General features: G+C 39.7%; 1 protein-coding gene across 1 annotated transcript; it reads left to right on the top strand.

Annotated features, from left to right (window-relative positions):
* Positions 1-17,209: 17,209 nt before the first annotated feature.
* On the top strand, positions 17,210-18,670 carry LOC149170429 (uncharacterized). Its single transcript, XM_089425582.1, has 2 exons — positions 17,210-17,395; positions 17,537-18,670. The coding sequence occupies exons 1-2, from the start codon at positions 17,210-17,212 to the stop codon at positions 18,668-18,670; spliced, it is 1,320 nt and encodes a 439-aa protein (XP_089281708.1).
* Positions 18,671-18,904: the final 234 nt, after the last annotated feature.

Genomic DNA, 18,904 nt, shown 5'->3' with positions numbered 1-18,904 from the left:
TTGATGTGTAAGTATACTTATTCCGAAACCTTAAACTCCTTAATCATCATATTCTAATCTACATAAATTTTCTGCCTATTCTATGCTACTTCCAAATTCTTCTTGATAACCTCCATTTCCTATTCCATCTCTGCCAACATGTCTTATCCAATCATTACCCCATTAACTAGACCACTCCAACTCATAGGAATATTATAACTCCACCCATATATTTCCTACAATAGACTCATCCTCATAGACTCCTCATATTCATTATTGTAAGCGAATTGAACTGGTGGAATATACTCTTCCCAATTTCACTCCCAATGCGTCATATACATCCTAAACATGTCCTCCAATATCTTGTTGAACCTATCTACTTGTCCACATGTTTATAGATGATATATTGTGTTGAGCTCCAATTTTATACCCAAACTTGCAAATAATACTTTCAAGAACCTAGAAGTGAAATTAGCATCCATGTATCACACATTTGTTTTTGTAACACCATGTAACCTTACCATATCTATCATAAATACATGTGATACATCAATAGCTGAATATTTATACTTTATTCGGATGAAGTGCGTTGCATTTTTCAACCTGTCAACCACAACCATGATAGAATCATTCTATCTAGATTTCCTCAGAAAACATGTGATGTAGTGCATGAAAATGACCTCCCACTTCCACTCTTGAATCATTATCAGTTGTGGCAAGCCGTCTAGATTCTTACAGTATTATTTTACCTATTGAAAATCCAAGCATCTATCCACAAACTCTTCTACCTCTTTCTTCAAATTCTGTCAATAGTTTTGTTAGAGTTCTATGCTATAGTAATCAAAGTCACATTTAGTCATTTTATCATTTTGGTCAATTTGTGAAAGTTTTGCTATGATCTCACAAAGATCAAGTCATCACTTTTTGTGAAGTGTGTGAGGTCAAGTATTTAGTGTCAATTTAGGTTAGGATATATAAAAACAATATAGTTATGAAAGACATAAAATCATTGATTTCATAAAAATTCTAGCTTTAGTAAGTCTATGGTTAATGTGTCATCCAGGTCATAGATAAAGGTAATAGTGGGTCTTTTTTTTCATATTTGGGACAAGTTAGTGGTGTATTTTTAGTTAATTACATAGTTAAATAGAATTTTATGTCATATCTTTGTCACCAATTGCAAGCACCAAAGGTGTAAGGTTGCTATTGTGCTTCTCCCTTGCATTTCCCTTGGACATTTCTAAATTTGAAAAGTCATAATTGCACTCAAACAAAGTTCTAGACCACAGGAAAGGTTATAAAGACATGTTTTTTATTCAAAAACTCGTAGAGTTCATCATCCATCCTCTTGAGGTGCTATGGATGTGAGTGGGACACTTGCTGCATTTATATTATAGGGGATTTGTTGTGTTCCTACTGCAAAGGTGGTTGTTTAATGAAAATAAAGAAAATAAGGTGTATGAAGGTATTGAAAAGATTGACAAGGCTCCATAAGTAATCTACAATATATTTGTATCAATTAAAGTTGAAGGAAATGCTCAATTTCACAAATCACAAATTTGTTGCGTTTTTGCTTTGGATTTTTTTGAAGAAGTGTGTTCCTGCTTTTTTTATTTCTTTTGAGACGAAATAGAGATTAATTTTGAAAAACAAAAAGATTTTTTTTTAAAGAACTATTCATATTAGAAAAAACCTCCATGTTCTTCACAGATGTTAGGTTCCTATACCAATAGGAGTCATAATTTTGAATGACTAAGGTTAAGCCTTGTAATATTGTACATACCTTTGCTTTTTGCAAATGTTTTCCATATTAAAAATAAAATTATGTAAAGAGTGTATGTCCTAAAAGAAAAATCAAAGGAAAAAAATAATAAGAGAAGGTAAAAAAATGAAAATATATGAACCCCCCCAAAAAAAAGAGACCATGAAAGTGTGCAAGTATAAATGCCACTACTATTTACTTTCATGCATAACAATGCTTGTGTGCAGCTTGTTATTCATAACACAATCCATGGTAATCAAACTGTTTAATATTGATTATATCATTCTTTGAACTTTATTTTTATATTTAGAGAATAAAATCTAACCAAACAGTTCAATCCTAGCAGATCATTAGATAGGTAGAGAAAATAAAAGGAGCTCATCAGTTTAATCTGAGCCCTTGGATGGTATAAGGTTAGAATTAGATAGTTTACTTTTTAAAAGAAAAGGATTGATAAGGATTTGCTAGCCTAAATGCACCCAAATAAAATGTAGAAAAAATGGTAGAGTAAGAAATGGGTAAGTAGAAGAAAGGTTGTTGAAGTATCAAGTTGATTGCACAAAATCACTTATGTCATGTTTAAATATATCTTTCAATGTCCATGAGAAGTAAAGAAAGAAAGAACAATGGTTTACAATTTGGTTTAATTAACATCCCCTTAGTCATTTCACCCCTTTATTTACTAATTTCCCGATTCATAACTAAGTTCTAGTACTTAAATCCTTCAAGTCATAAAGTCTCAGAGCATTTCTCTGACTTTTGGAGGTACTGGACCCTTGGCTTACTGACTTATGGACTTCAAGTGTTAGAATCCCCTTCATAAGTATTCATCTCCACTCATTTCCCCCAATAGCCTAATAAAACCCCTTTTCCTAAGGTTAAACTACATTTACCTATGAGAAAGTAAATAACCCCATGTGAAATTACCTTTCACTCAAAAAATCCACAAAAGAATCTCATCCTAAGTATTAAGTGTATGTGAGAGAAATGCATAAATATGACATTACACTTAATGCTATTTTTCATCCCTGCTCATTTCATTTCATATTAATTTCTAATTTAATTATATAGCTCCTAAATATCTTTTCCCCTATATTAATTAAATCCCCTATGTATTATCCCCGCCCATAGTTTAACTATAAAATATAGTTTTGTTCTTTCCCCTCACAAAACCCACTTAACCCATCAATTCTCCGCACAGACCATTTAAAACCTTCATTAACATCACCTGATCCCCTAATCCCATGATTAAACCCCGCATTAGTCACAAATCGCCATGATTAAAACCCCTGGGCCCCCCCTAACTCCTGTTCATTTTCTCCTCGCAAGTTTGCCACCCGACCTTCGTTTGATCAACTACCCCATCATCTAATGGTCCACAGCCATATCGGCCGAGCCCGATGATCAATCATTACCTGCCCAATAAAGCGGTTTTCCCTCGAACCCTAAATGCTACATGTCAGGTGTGGAGGTATATCGGTTGACCCCCCCTCAATACCGCCTTCACCACAAAAGTGGTGCGATGGGCTGGGAAACCACCTCCCCACTAAAATTGATGAACCGTCACTGTTCACTTAACTAATCCCACGCCAAATTTAAAAAAGTTGCCCATTAAGAACCTAAAAACCATCATTTTCATTCCTTTTGACCTATTTCACAGTAAAACCTATCAAACCCTTCCAGCACCTGTTGGCTTGTTAGGGCCTAACCCAGGTTCAGAAGTGTTTTATCCAAACAAATCCTGAAACTATTGGCCCTTTCAGAAATAATCCGCGGAGTGCAGAATGAGGTCTCACCCAAGGTAGTATGGGAGGGTGCTAGAACCAGTTTTCCACACCCTAGGAATGTCTTGATGAGATCTGGAAAGGTCGTGAACTGATCCTGCGCACTAGTGTAGCTCCCTGCAACTGTCTAACCTTCGCATAGCTTTGTACAGAGCGTGAAGGGGCGCTATCTAGATCCTCTAACCTTACCGTGTTATTATTACAGATCTGACTTAATTTTGTGGGCCTAGTAATCTTTATCAATCATTCAACATTTATAACCAATGGGTGCAACCATAAACTGTAAAGAGATGCAAAAACATATAATAGAAGCATAAGCATACAAATCTGTGAATAGATGCATAATATCTCAGAATCAACTTAGCTTTTATTAACTTCTGTCTTGTTACAATCCCAACTCCACCCTGCGCACATAGCTGTAGGGGTCCGCGCACATAGTAGTAGACTCTTCCATGCCTCTACGCATAGAGCTGCAGAACCTCTCTCTACTACTACTACCCAAGACTCGGACTTACAGACTCAGAGCGAATTTCGAATTCAAAAACCCATATCACTTCAGATCAAGACTTAACCAAAAACTTGCTTTCTACACTTAGAACCTAGCTCTATTTATATAATCCCATGGTCCATGGACCATGGGTAGGCCGACACAACTTTTATTAAATTACAATATTCTTAGGGCGGACTACCCTAGACTCTCGCGCTCCGTGTCCACATTTTGCAGGGTCTTTACATTACATTGACTCAAAAATTCAAGCTTTAAGCCCCAAAAATTCCCTATGGGGGCTCCGTTGCCCAATAGGCCCCCAACAAGATCAACGTGACTCTTCCCGAGTTACTCAGGTTGTGCGGTGATCTTTGTGTGAAGTTCATCCAACAACCTCTACGCTTCGCTTACATCCGCAACACATTCTTCCGATATTCGTTGTATCAATTGGGCACAACTCTCTGATACATCATCGTCAGGGGCACCTTGTTGCCTTAGCATAGATGCATTCTGCATCTGTGCTAGCTTTTCCTCTATTGTCGTACTGACCAAGAAGGCTTCCTCGAGCCAAGGCTGAATGCATTCTTTCACCATTGCTTCTTTCTGGCGCGCAACATCCACCTGTTTCTTAAGAGCCTAGGCCTCCTTCATTCTGGTAAGGCGCTTAGTAAGGGCAACTATTTGTGTGGTCCCTCTGACCTTGTCATATGCTTGTTGAAGTTGCCATGCTTCTGTCTCCAGCTGTTGTATGGTTGGATCTTCCTGCAATGAAGTGAGCGTGAGGAGGGACTGATCCAACAATCCTGTGCAGTCCTCTACTGCGTGCTCTATCACTTCCAACCTTGATTAAATGGCGCGGTGGCACTGCTCTCTGACTTCTGGGGGTGTAGAGGATTGCGCCTTTAGCCACAGCTCTGCGATTTGCAAGTTCAACTCCAACTGAACTTTTGTGGCCTCCTCTTGGGTCCTACAAAATCCTGCCATCATGTGATGAATCTATTCTGCTGTTGGGAGTTCATGTGGCGCAACCAGTTATGGAACGCTGCTATAGGCCTCCTGCATGGCCCATTCCAATCATTGGTTGTGTGCAACCAAGTTGTCACGTTGTAGACTGATCTACTCCAGATTTCCCTTTTGCTCCATTAAGACCTGGAGGGCACGACCTTCCCTGGTGCGGAGCTCAGCGGTTACCCCATCCTGCAGCTGGTATAGGGTCTCTCTGGGAAGGGTGGCCAAATTCAACCCATAACCCTTTATCGTGGCCCTGTCATCCTCAGTTGCTGCTAGAACTATGCCTGCTGGTAATCCGATGGTGTGGGTCGTGTGGGCACGCATCAGCTAAGTATCATCGGATGGCCCCACCGCACTGTGTGGTGAACTCACTCCCAAGAGTTGCACTTGTAATGCCTGCAATTTCTCTCTAAGCACCCCTAACATAGTCATCTGCTCCATGATTAATTCCTCCAAGGCATCTGTTGGCTTTGATGCCTTTATCCTTTTCCGCGGTGCTACTTTCTCCTGGGTGCGTGACCTATTGAGTTAAGTCGGGATAGGGTCCGTGCGTACCTCTGAATAATCTTCCCCCTATATGTTCGGCTCCATAGACACTTCCCTACCTTTCTTGATCTCTTCAGTGGTTGCGGTTGTGACTAATGTTATCTGTGAGGTCACTGTTGCCTCAACCACCTTCTGTTGCGCGACCGCTTCCTATTCCTGGCACTTTCGCTCTGCCAATTTCACGATGTGCAGCTTGGATTCCTTCTTATGCTACTATGCTGCAATCTTTTCTAGTTCTGCCAAGTCCAGAGCGCACCACTCCAGAGACCATGCTGCCATTACGCCGAATATTTCATCGTCTGTTGCAATGAAGGGAAGCTTCACCCATGTTTGGGCTAGGTCTTTTCGTGCCCAGATATAAAAATTATGCATATTCGCCTTCAATTCGACCGCACTTTGCAAATTTTTGTATACTGTTGAGGATAGGCGAGGCCTGTGGTTGATCCATGTTTGGATGCTCACCTCCATGAACACCCAAAACACCTTGATCTCATGAACCCTCGTCACGTCTTCCATTCCCCAAAGCGAGGTGTACCTCGCGGCTTTGGGTAGGTTCCTCTCAATGGTGGGAAACTGGTTGTCCTTTGGCAGCTCCCCTGCAACCAACAGGATGGATAAGAGCAACCACTCATAGTGGAAGGTCTTACCCCACTCTTGGGCTTCCCTACAATTCATCAAAAATTCATAGCAGAGAAACTGCGCCTAGTTGAACTGGACCCCCTCTGCGCACTACTCTGCTAAGGCAATTATAAATTCTAGCACCTCGTATGCACAACATTTCCTCATTAGCTTTCCAACCAGCAGCTAGGTCGATACATGCACCCCTTTGTCCTTGATGCTTGCTATTACATACCCTCGCTTCCTTATCTCCAAATTATATTCAACCTTCATCGCTTTCGTGAAGGACAAGTCGTTGATTTTCCCTGCTGTCGCTGCGAGATTGTTTCCTTCGACGGGCAGCTGAGAAATCTGATGAATTAAGTTAGCCATGATGGGAATCGACTCCTCCAGCCAGAGATATCCATCATGTAATAGACACAGTAGTTGCCAGATGACAAAAATTGTGATGGGTGCATGGTGGTAGTGGGGTATCCACCACAGATGTAGTAACCCAACCTTCTCCACACCGCGTAACCATTTCTCTTGCAATAATTGCTCCGCAGCTAGCTATGGGAACTTCTCGCTATCCACGAGGTCCCAGACTTTGAACTTTATATTAGGCACTCGTCTCAGCGGCGGACCATCAATTCTTATTTCATCAGGAAGAAGAGAGGTCTAGAGCGCACTCTTTGTGGCCTCCATGTTCTTTGGTATCTTGGCTGTCCCTTTCCATGGGGAGATGTAGAGGGGTAGCTTTATCGCTGAAGGTACTTGGGAAACGTTCTCTGCCTCATCGTCCTGTGCCTCAATTTGGGCGATCAGGGCTTGCAATTCTTCCTCCTCCTCCTCTATTTCAACGGTGACAACTTTGCCATTCTCCGTCATTGACAACTTACTAACTCATGGGTTCTGTGGTGATACCAAGAATGGCCCCATTGGCTACTTGTTCTTCTATGGTCATAGTGTGCGTGGGTACTTGGGAAACTCTGGTTCAATTTCTGCCTCTCCAGGATCCTCCCGGGTCACACAGGGCTCTATGGTTACTTCCAAGAATCTCTCTCTAGTTCTCACAGTCGTCATCGTTTCGAGACTAGAGTCGTTTGGTCGCATACTCAATAATATATACAATGCAATCCCAGTAACCTTAGACCCCCACCTAACTTAGAATTAATAAAGTTCCCAGATGGTTTTTACACATATATGGCCTACCAACTCAGGGAAAGAAACCTCCAGCATTAGAAGAAATGCAAAGTGTAGAAGTTAGTGTACAAGCTAATTTGTTAGCTAAAAGGGCTAGAGTTAGAAATGAAAGGAGAGGGATTGCAAAGGATGAAACTTCATCATTCGATATTAAAATAGATAGTTTAGCCAAAAGTATGGAAAACCTAATGGATAGAATAGAGAACATAGAAAGGAAACCTCAATGGGATAACCAACAAGCACCTCCAGTTAGAAACCCAAATTTTAGAAAAAACTAAAACATTAGGAAAAATGGACCAGGTCAGAAAATCAGGCCTCCTTTTCAAGAAAATTATGTAGACACATCCCATCCAAAAGATCCAGAACAAGATACACAAATTAAACTAATGGGAATAAATGATGAGGACAATGTTTTTCTAACCCAAGATGAGTAAGAATTGTATATGGTGTAGCAATTACAAGTACATTCTGGGGAATCATTTGATTATAAATAGGGATACGAATATACCATCTTTGAAGTGCATAAATAGTATAACCTAAGAAGCAAAAAGAATGTTGATGTCCCTAACCAAAGTAAGAAAACAATGGAAAATCAACCAAAGAAAATAAAAGAAGCCCCTATTTTAAAAATCCACCAAATTCTCCCTAGGGAGAACCTGAATCCTTCTGGCCCCAAAATTGTAGGCATAACCTCTGATCAACCTTTTGCTAATTAACCATCCACCTTGATTCCACCTAAGGGACCAATGGACAAAGCTCAAAACATCAGATTCGAAAATCCACGTAAGCAGGTCCCCAATAAAGGAAAAGAAGACAAGCCTACTCAAATCCCTGCTGCAAAAATTCAAAACCTTCAAACAAAAAAGGTCTCTTTGCCTTTCAATTTGAAAAAAGATATAACAAAGCTAAAGATTTCAGTTCCTTTAACAAAACTAATCAAGAACGAAACTTATAAATCACAGATAGCCCTGACCTTAAACATTGCTGAAAATGAGGATTCAGTCAACTTATTTGATGACCAACCAGAACTCATATTTGGTCCAGATGTTAATGGCAAACCATTAGAAGGAGGAGTTCCACATTTTTACATTAGCCTTAGTATCCATGACAAAATTCTACACAATGCAATGGTTGATTCTGGGGCCCCTCACAACTTAATGCCCAAATCAGTGATGGATAAATTAAACCTAGACATTACAAGGCCTTATAAAGACTTATTCTCATTTGACTCCAGTTAGGTACAATGTCTAGGATTGATTAAGGACCTGTGTGTTACTTTAGTTCAATATCCTGCCAAAAGCATCCTTATGGATATTATTGTTGCTGACATCCCACCAAAATATGGCATGTCGTTATCCAGATCATGGGGAGCCAAACTTCAGGGATCCTTACAACTAGATATGCCATATGTAATAATCTCTGTTTTTGGACATCCTAAGAAACTATAACGAGAAACCTTAATGAAATATATGGTAAGTAGCCAGGATTGGCCTCAAAACTTTCCCATCTACTCCATACACTCAGATATCGATTCTTTTATCCTGTATAATGTTGATCAAATGCAAGAAACGATTTTAGACAATACTAATATAGAACCAAAAGAAATTACAGTTTCTACACAACATGAAACACAACAAACTATGGAACTGTTCAGTGAATAAGACGGTCAAAATGTTATAAATGATGAAAAGTTTGTTGCACTAGATAGTGTAAATATAGATCATGAGATATTATGGAATTTAGAATTTGATGGATTAGTAAATAAGTTAGGAGTAGGAGCAAGAGTGTGGATATATAATTTGGAAAATGATTACTCAAAAGGCCATTCATATAGATTCAATTTCAAATGTACCAATTATATGGTTGAGTATGAAGCATTAATTTTATGTCTTAAGTTAGTTAGGAATTTAGGATCTAAAAGAGTTTCTGTCATGGGAGACTCTGAAATAATTGTAAAACAGATTGATGGTGTGTATATGACAAAGGACCCTAGATTAAGTTGTTATAGGGACAATACTGTAGAAATATTTAACACTTTCCTAGAATCAGGGCTTGTAGTAATTCCTAGAAAGCATAACATGCAAGCCCATAGTTTAGCAGTGTTTTCTAGTACCTACAAATTACCCTTCCAGCCCAACCATCAGTATACTACTGAAATTAGGCATAGAACTGCAATTCCAGATAATTTGAACAAGTGGCAAGTATTTTTTGATGATAAACAGGTAAACAACTTTTTAATTTCAAAAGAAGAGTTTAGCAATAACAACATAGATACTTACACATCAATAGATCCTAACACTAAGAATGAGATAGAAATAAATGAAATAGAAGGTGAAGTAATAGATAGATTTAACCCTACTAAATTTACCAAATTAGATATAGATAACTTATATAAAATTGAGATTGATGAAATAATCAGCGAGGAAACCGAAGTAATTAATCTTAAATATAATTTCTTACCTAAGGGATTAACCCATCTGGCAGATTTATTTGATTCAAATGATGTTCCTAGGAAGCGTAAGATGGAGCCTTTAAGGTCTAATATAGAAGAATGTAATATAGGCACCGATGAAAATCCTAAATTGATCAAACTTTCAAAATCATTACCCCCTACTGAAAAGATAAAATACATTGAGCAATTGAAAGAGTTTCAAGATGTCTTTGCTTGGAGTTATGAGGACCTCAAATCCTTTAACACCAACATCATCCAACACACAATTCCAATTAAAGAAAATCAAAAGCTTTTCAAACAAAAACTTAGAAAGATTAATCCTGTCTTATTACCTGCAATTGAAAAAGAAATTAAGAGAATGTACGATACTAAAATAATTGCACCAATCCGATTTTTTGATTGGGTCTCAAACTTGGTGCCAACTAGAAACAAAACTGGTGAGATCATACCTTGTGTGGATCTCATAAACCTCAATAAATTGTCACTAAAAGACAATTACCCTCTCCCCAAAATGGACCACATTTTACAAAGGGTAGTTGGAGCAACTAGAATCTGGTTGTTGGATGGGTTTTTTGGTTATAATTAAATCTTAGCTCATCCTGATGACCAACCCAAAACTTCCTTTACTACTCCTTGGGGCACATTTATGTATGTGAAAATGCCTTTTGGACTAATGAATGTAGGAGCCACTTTCCAAAGAGCTATGAACATAGCCTTTGCAAAAGAAATCCATGGTTTCCTTGTAATATACCTAGATGATATTACTTTATTTTCAAAATCTAACAATCAACATTTGGATCATCTAAGGAAAGTTTTTATTGAATGCAGGAAATTTGGAATCTCTTTGAACCCCCAAAAGTCCTTGTTTGGTTAAAAGAAGGAAAGTTGTTAGGTCACATAATTTGAAAAGATGGTATAAGAATAGACCCTACTAGAATAGAAGCCATCCTACAAATACAACATCTTAGGAACATTAAAGAGTTACAATATTTCTTAGGAAAAAATAATTTTCTTAGAAGATTTATATCTAATCTGGCAGAGTTAATTAGATCACTAAACAACATGCTGGAAAAGGAATCCACCATAAAATGGACTGTTGAGGCTAAAAAATCCTTTGAAGACATTAAACTAGCCTTGACTAGAACACCTGTGTTAATCAATCCTAAATTTGACAGAGATTTCATCTTGCTTTCCTTTGCTTCTGAGCACACAATTGTTGTAATTCTATTGCAGAGAAATGACCAGGGCTATGAACAACACATTGTTTTCTTCCACAAAGCCCTGAGAGATGCCATCTTGATATATAATATAATGGAAAAACAAGTCTTCACCTTAGTCAAAGCCATTAAGGACTTTAGGGTGTACATCTTATATTCTCATATAGTATCCTACATTCCTAATTCAGTAGTTAAAGACATCCTAACTCAAGATGGTCCGGATGGAAAGAGGGGAAAGTGGATTGCCACTAATTTAGGATATGATATAGAAATCAAACCTACTAAGTTAATCAAGGGCCAAGGTTTAGCCAAGCTCATGGCTAAATCAAACTATCAGGCCTTGGATATAAACTTTATTACAAAAATAGATAATGAAATTTTTGGAGTGACCAATTTAAATTCAAATTCATGAACATAGAAGACATGACTTAACACAAAATATAAATAGTGTCAAGATCATTATTATTATTGTAATGATTTTTTTGGTGTGACCAATTTAAATTCAAATTCAGGAGAAGTGAGTAGTTCATAATCATTTGAAAATAATTAAACAGATAATGCCTTCTTCATACCTAATCATTTTATAGTTCAAAATTATATGTGTTTCTCAAAACACTACTTATTACTACATATGATACACTATTAAAACAAAACCCTAATATTTAACTAAATTGAAACTTTATTTTAAATTATTATTATTTTATGATTAATTATAAAGAATTAATAGTTTGCATGGGGTAGCTCAAGTGGCAATGGCCGTGGAAATGAAGTCTCACCAAACTGGAGATCTTGGGTTCGATTGTTGTGCTACCCTCCCTGGAAATGGAGTGAATAACGAACATGTAAAAACTTGAAAATGAGAGGGTCCTACCTAAGCTTACAAACAAATAAAACTATAAAGAATTAATATATATGTGTGATAAATTTGATTTTGTTAAAATAAAAATAAAAAATCATAAAAACTAATTAAATTGTCAATTTATATTAAATTATCACTATTTTGGTTACGTGGTCAAGGAATGTGGCATTAAGAGGATAAAGGAGCAGGATGGATGGCGAGCGCATGGGGCCGAAAGAAGATCATGTGTTGATGCTAGGGTAGGGTAGGCGTGGCTGCCCTGGCCAAAGGCGTAGAACCTGGCAGGAGCTGGAAGGAATGATGTGGGAAGGTGTTAGTATGAACGAAGACAACGTGGAAGCCGTGGAACGATAGACAGAAGGAAGACAAGACTGTGACAGGCGGGGTTTTTTTTAATAGGGTTTCTAGGTGGGAAAAGGGTTTCCATCCAAAAGGTCTGATACCCATGTGTTGGCACCGGAACCGGAAGTCACGATCTATTTTGTTTAGTGAGGAACAATCCGCTGGCGGTTTCTAGGGTTTGCATGCAGTTTTTAACCATGGTTAAACATTGGGTGGCTCTCGACCTGGAACCATTGCCGGAGGACATACTATCTGTTTGGGGGAAGGAGCTTACAACTCAAAATGTGGATTGGTATTTCGGGGCAATAGGCAGCCACGGGTGTGTGAGGCCTTCTGTGGAAGGAACTGTTTACAATATAAGCCCTAGAGTTTCGCTGGAAGAAAGACTCGATCCGGAGGTTCAAGTCAAACCCAACACAAAGGGGCTTTGGGAGGAGAGGGTAAGGAATGAACACAGTCAATGCGCTATCCCTCGGCTGATTCAAGGAAGGAAAGGGAAGGGTTTGATCTCGAGCCCGATACTTTCAGGGGGACTTGAGGATATTGTAAACTTTGGGGCGGCCCGAGGGATCCGAACCAGTGCAGATAATGAACGAGGCCCGGCAGTTATCAGACCCGTTAATGCCGAGAATCTAGTAAACCCTAGCCGGATCCCAGCTGCGGCTATTACTGAACCTGGAGAGTATGTGGATCCGAGATCCAGTCTCATTAGATCCGGCAATGAGAGACTCGAAGAGGTGCATGAACCTATAGGTGGGTTAAAGAAAATTTCAGGAGGCGATGCAGATCCAGAAATTAGCACGCAGAGGACGTCCTCAGACCAGCAAGAAGGGGTACCCCAGAAGACCGTAAACACTCAGGTCAGGGAGGAGGGTTTGGTGGTAAATAAGTCAGGTGAGAAAAGGACAAAATCGAAACGCATTAAGAAGAAGGACATCGATGACAACTTAGTGTTGGGTATGGATGTTCAGGTGGAGGAGGCAATAGAAGTGGCCGAATGCACCTTAGTTGGAAGAGCGAGGGGGAAGAAGCATACAACTCACTTCATTAGAAAATGGGGAGAGCAGGTATGGAAGACGGACCTAGTCAAAGAATTCAAGGTCACGGCTTTGGCAAAAGGATGGTTCAGGGTGAGATTTGAAAATAAAGAAGTGGCGGACTGGGTGATGGCGAGAAACTGGGATTTTGGCAATTATCCGATATTATTCAAGAGATGGAGCCCAATGTTTGATGCTATGCATGAAAGGATAGATACATTTCTAGTTTGGGTGCGAGCCCCAGGATTGACCTCATTCCTCTGGGTAGAATCGGATTTTTGGTCTATTGGGAACAGGCTGGGCACCTTTCTGGAGGTGGACATGTCGTTTCTTCAAACCCAAAATATGGCGATGGCCCGGATACTGGTAAATCTAAACCCCAGGGGAGGACTAGCGGAAAAGATAAACATCTAGTACAGAGAATATGTTTTCGAGCAAATTCTTGACTATGAGCATCTCCCTTTCAGATGCCATAGATGTCATGTCTACAAACATCTAGCAAGAGACTGTCCCATGGGGAAATGCAGAAGAAGGAACCAAAAACCACCGGAGGATGAAGGCATGTATGCGGATCAGGAACATCATGTTCAGGAATTGGAAATAAAGAAGAACCCGGTGACAGAGTCGATGGAGGTGGACTATCAGCTGGGGGAGAAGGAATTAGAACAGATCCCAGTCAGCTCTCCAGGCAGGGATGGAAGGAACGGAACAGAACCCGATAAAGAAAGAATGCCTGGATCAGAGCCTGTCAATGAAAGCCCGATTCAGAAGCCTATCAATGAATTTCCAGCTTCCATGAGTACATCTCCAGCTGAAGACCTTTCGGGTATGAGACTAGACTCAAGTAACCCATCTTTAACTCTTTCTGAATCTAAAGATGATTGCTTGATTACTAGTTTTAATACTAAAAAACGCTCACTTGATGATCAATTACATATTGAAAATTTTGTTGAAACTATCACGGCTGCCATCCCCTCCATTGATCTGAACTGTGAGGATGAACCTCCTGAGGAAGCTAAACCGGTTTCGGCCTCCCTTACCTGCCATTATAACCTAAGATCCCTAGATAAAAAGCCTGAGCATCTAGGATCGTTTGGAGGAATAGGTCGAACCTCTCCTCAAATAAAGAAAGTGAGGGGTAGGAAATCGAGTTTATCTAATGCCAAGGTTAGAGCAAATCTTGATGTTGCAGATGGGAAATAAATGACAATTCATGGGGCGCTTGGAGCTGTGAACCCCCAAGAGACAGTAATTAAATGATCCTGTTATCCTGGAACTGTAGGGGGTTAGCCAGTAAGCCCAAAAAACTGGCCTTAAAGGAGCTAGTACTGAGTTTGAAATCGGACTATATCCTTCTGCAAGAAATTTTAGGCAACAAAGCTGAAGTAGAAAAAGCTCTTACAGCTCTTCTTCCGGGGTGGTGGTTCTGTGCTATGGAATCTATCGGCCACTTGGGAGGATTGGCTATAGGGTACAAAGAAGGAAGAGTGAGAATTTTAAATCAGTGGGGTTTCCAACATGCTATGGGAGCAGAGATTCAATCTACAGATCTTGATGTCCCTCTTACAATTGTAAATATATATGGGCCCTGTCAGGGAAGGATGGAGTTCTAGAATGACCTTCTGTCAAAAGATATAATGGGAAGAAGCAACATGGTTCTGGGTGGAGACATGACCTTCTCTTTAGGGAGGGCCGAAACCTGGGGTCCGACGGCTAGAGAAGACATGCTATCAAAATTCTTTCAAAGCTCCATAAACTCTCAAAATCTAATAGACATAAATCTCATTAAAATGAAACCCACATGGAGGAACCGAAGAGTAGGAGAGGCCAGAATTGCAAAGAGGCTGGATCGATTTGTTTTGAGCGAAGACTTGACTGCCAGTATTCCCATGTTTTGGCAGTGGTTGGGAGAGGGGGGAAACTCGGGCCATTTCCCGATCTTATTTCCCGATCTTCCTGGAGTTATCCAAATTACCTAGGAAACCAGCAGCGCCTTTCAAATTCAATGCAACATGGTTGCAAGAGGAATCCTATGAAAAGCTTTCCAAGGAAACTTGGATCCATCCAGATGGAAGATCCCAGGAGGGGAAAGGTTTTTTGTTCATGGAAAATTTAAAAAAGCTAAAAAAAGCAACTATTGAATGGGCAAAGTCAAGGAGGGAGAGATAGAAAGAGGATTTAGTACTCATTAATGAAGAGCTCTAAAGGATGGAATGTACAGAGACATACGGCTACAGATCACATGAGTCAAAAGAGAAAATTTTACTGCTAGAAAAATAGAGGGACCAAATTCTACTGGCAAAAGAAGTGGAATGGAGGCTAAAGAGCAGGGAAATATGGCTGAAGGCTGGGGATGAAAACACGAAGTTTTTTCACAACTATGCAAAAGGAAGAAAAAATGCAAATACAATATTGAAGCTAAAAAACGAGGACGGTGAAGAGGCTAACACTTTCGAGGAACTTTCTCTCCTGGGGAGGAATCACTTTCAGAGCTTGTTTGCAGATCAAGGGGAAATCACATTAGCAGAAATTATCAGGACTGCCCATTGCTTCCCCAGATATGTAGAGGACGAGGAGGCAGAGAGTCTAATGTATGAAGTCTCAAAGGAGGAAGTAGAAAGTGTTATAAAATCAATGGCAAAAGATAAGAGCCCAGGTCTGGATGGATGGACCATAGAGCTATTCCAACATTTTTTTGAACAAATTGGGACATAACTAACAGAGGTAGTGGAAGAGTCTAGGAGGAAATGAGAGGTATACAGCCCCTTCAACATAAATTTTATAGCACTTATCCCGAAGAAGGAGAATCCGAACTCATTTTAAGACTTCAGGCCTATATCTTTATGCAACTGTATTTACAAAATCATTGCCAAATTGATAGCAGTAAGGATAAAACCAATTCTTTCAAGATGCATTACAAATGAGCAGTTTGGTTTTTTGGATGGTCGGCAGATACATGAAGCTATAGGAGTGGCACAGGAAACTATCCACAGTGTCAAGCAAATGAAAAGAAAGGGAGCAGTGATAAAAATTGACTTATCAAAAGCATATGATAGAATAAATTGGGTTTATATAAGGATGCTACTCACCCATTTAGGATTTAAATATGAATTCATCAGATGGATAATGGGATGCATCTCCAATGTAAACTTTGCAGTTCTAATAAATGGTGCAGCCACTCCTTTCTTCAAAAGCTTCAGGGGGTTAAGACAAGTGTGCCCCTTATCGCCCCTGCTTTTCCTTTTGGTGGCAGAAGGCCTGAGTCACCTGATTCGATCAGCCAAAAGAGAGGGAGCAGTAAAAGGATTGGAAGTAGCAGTCAACATGTTTATCACACACCTCTTGTTTGTGGACGACATCTTACTGTTCACAAATGGAAGTCTAAATGAAATTAAGGAATTAAAAAATATTCTGGATCTGTTCATGAAAGCGACTGGAATGCAAATAAATTATAGAAAGTCCCAGCTTATCACTGAAGGTTTAAACAGAAATGAGAAAAACCAGATCTCCGCCCTTCTTCCCTTTGAAGTGCACAACATGGAGAATCCTTTCAAATACTTAGGATTTTTGCTGAAGCCTAACGCATATAGGAACCAATATTGGAACTGGGTGGTGGCAAAAAATGAATCCAGAATATCTCAATTGAGTTACAAATGGCTCTCCCAAGCAGGAAGGCTGACTTTAATCAAATCAGTGCTCCTAGCCATGCTAGTCTATTGGGCTGCACTAACATGGGTTCCAAAGGGGATTCTAAGGAAAATAAATAGGATTTGCAATAGGTTCCTCTGGGCAGGCTCAAAGGAGGAATCTGTTCTTCCATGGGTAGCCTGGGATAAAATAGCAAGACCAAAAGAATGGGGTGGATGGGGGATAAAAAACCTTACAGATTTTAGTACATATTTGACAGCAAAATCAGGATGGAGAATAATCAAAATGGATAATCTCTGGACAAAAGTGGTAAAAAAGAAATATATTGACCCCACACCACTAGAAGAATGGATAAGGAAGGAAAGTAAGAAGGAGAAAAATGGTTCGGTGGTGTGGAAAGCCACTATGGAGGCTTTCAACGTGATAGAACAAGGGCTGGCATGGCAGATGGGGAATGGGGAAAACCTGAAGGTAGGGAAAGATCCTTGGGTTGGATGTAATGAAAAATATGCTCTTTCTCCAGGTTTAATCAGAGATCTAGAATCCAAAGGTATCAGGCATCTAAGTCAAATTGAGAAAATTGGTTTCTCAATGATTTGGGGGCAAGCCTAGAAATCTGGTGAAGAGCTAGGTCTTCGCCCAGCCTGGTGGAAGGTATACACCGAGGAATTAACTCAGTCCAATGTAAGGTTAAGGGACAGACAGGATCAGCTGGTCTGGGCACACGCGGAAAATGGATCGTACTCCCCAAAATTCGGATATAAATATCTAATGAACAGAAAAGGATGGGGAGAACCAGAATGGTGGGACAAGCTAATCTGGAAACTAAAATGCCCAGCAAAAGCTAGACTATTCTTTTGGTGCATTTTAAAAAGAAAAATTCCTACTTGGGACTTGCTTCAAGCTAGGTACAAGCAAGGGCCGGGGAGATGCTCTCTATGCAAGTCGGATTCCGAGAATATAAGCCATATATTCCTCGCATGCCCTTTCGTCAAAACAGTCTGGGCAGAGGTCGGGAAACTCATAGGGAAAAGGATTGAATGGGAGGGGGGAAATGTTCAGGAGGTTTGGGATAAATGGTGGTGCAACTATCCTGGTTGGAAAATGAGGAATCTTCCTCCTATCATATGCTGGGGAATTTGGATTGCAAGAAATCGGAGTATTTTCATGGAGAAGGAAACCACAGCTGAATCAATTGCAATTCAAAGTACTGCTATCCTTGAAAGTATCCCAGATTCAGAGGAAGGAAGCAATACCAGGCAGATTAGGGAGGAGCAGATCCGAGAAGGGATTCCATGGGCATATTTCGACGGGGCCTCACAGAACAACACAACAGGAGCAGGAATGATCATACATTTAAGCAAAACCAAGTCTTTAAAAGCATCTGTAGGGCTAGGCACAGGGACAAATAATTATGCAGAACTTTCAGCCTTAAAACTCCTCCTATGCTGGCTTATTCACAGGAACATTCTTACAGTTCAGATCTTTGGAGACTCTTTATCTGTTGTTAATTGGGTCAACGGACAAAGTAGATGTCACAGTTATATGCTTAGACCTTTGCTTGAAGAAATTATGTCCTTAAAGATCTCTTTTAATGTATTTTCAATCTGTCATATCTACAGGGAGCGAAACGTTACAGCGGATACCCTTTCTAAAGAAGGTTTACAGCAAGCTATGGGCAGTTGGAAAGTAGTGGAAGAAGATCAGGGACAGATCCGTGTGTCGGATCAACCTCCATGCACTTAATGTCTATCATCCTTACAGTTAAATATTTTGTTTTTTTTCATATGTTTTAGCATAAACAATTGGAACCTATGGTATTATGTTCTGAACTACTTGTTTGTGAAACATTGTCACAGTTTTTGAAATATGTCGTTTGCTATTTTCGTTTTGGGTTGTTTTCCTCTTAAGAGGAAGCCCAGGAAATAGTAAATGGACATACACAGTTGGATCACTTTATTTTGGCTTGTACTGAGTGCA

Source organism: Pinus tabuliformis, chromosome 4_2 (genome assembly GCF_031772625.1).
Source record: "Pinus tabuliformis cultivar Carrire ecotype Pingquan chromosome 4_2, CPIR1, whole genome shotgun sequence".
NCBI lineage: Eukaryota > Viridiplantae > Streptophyta > Pinopsida > Pinales > Pinaceae > Pinus > Pinus tabuliformis.
This window is presented reverse-complemented; position numbering and strand designations above follow the sequence as displayed.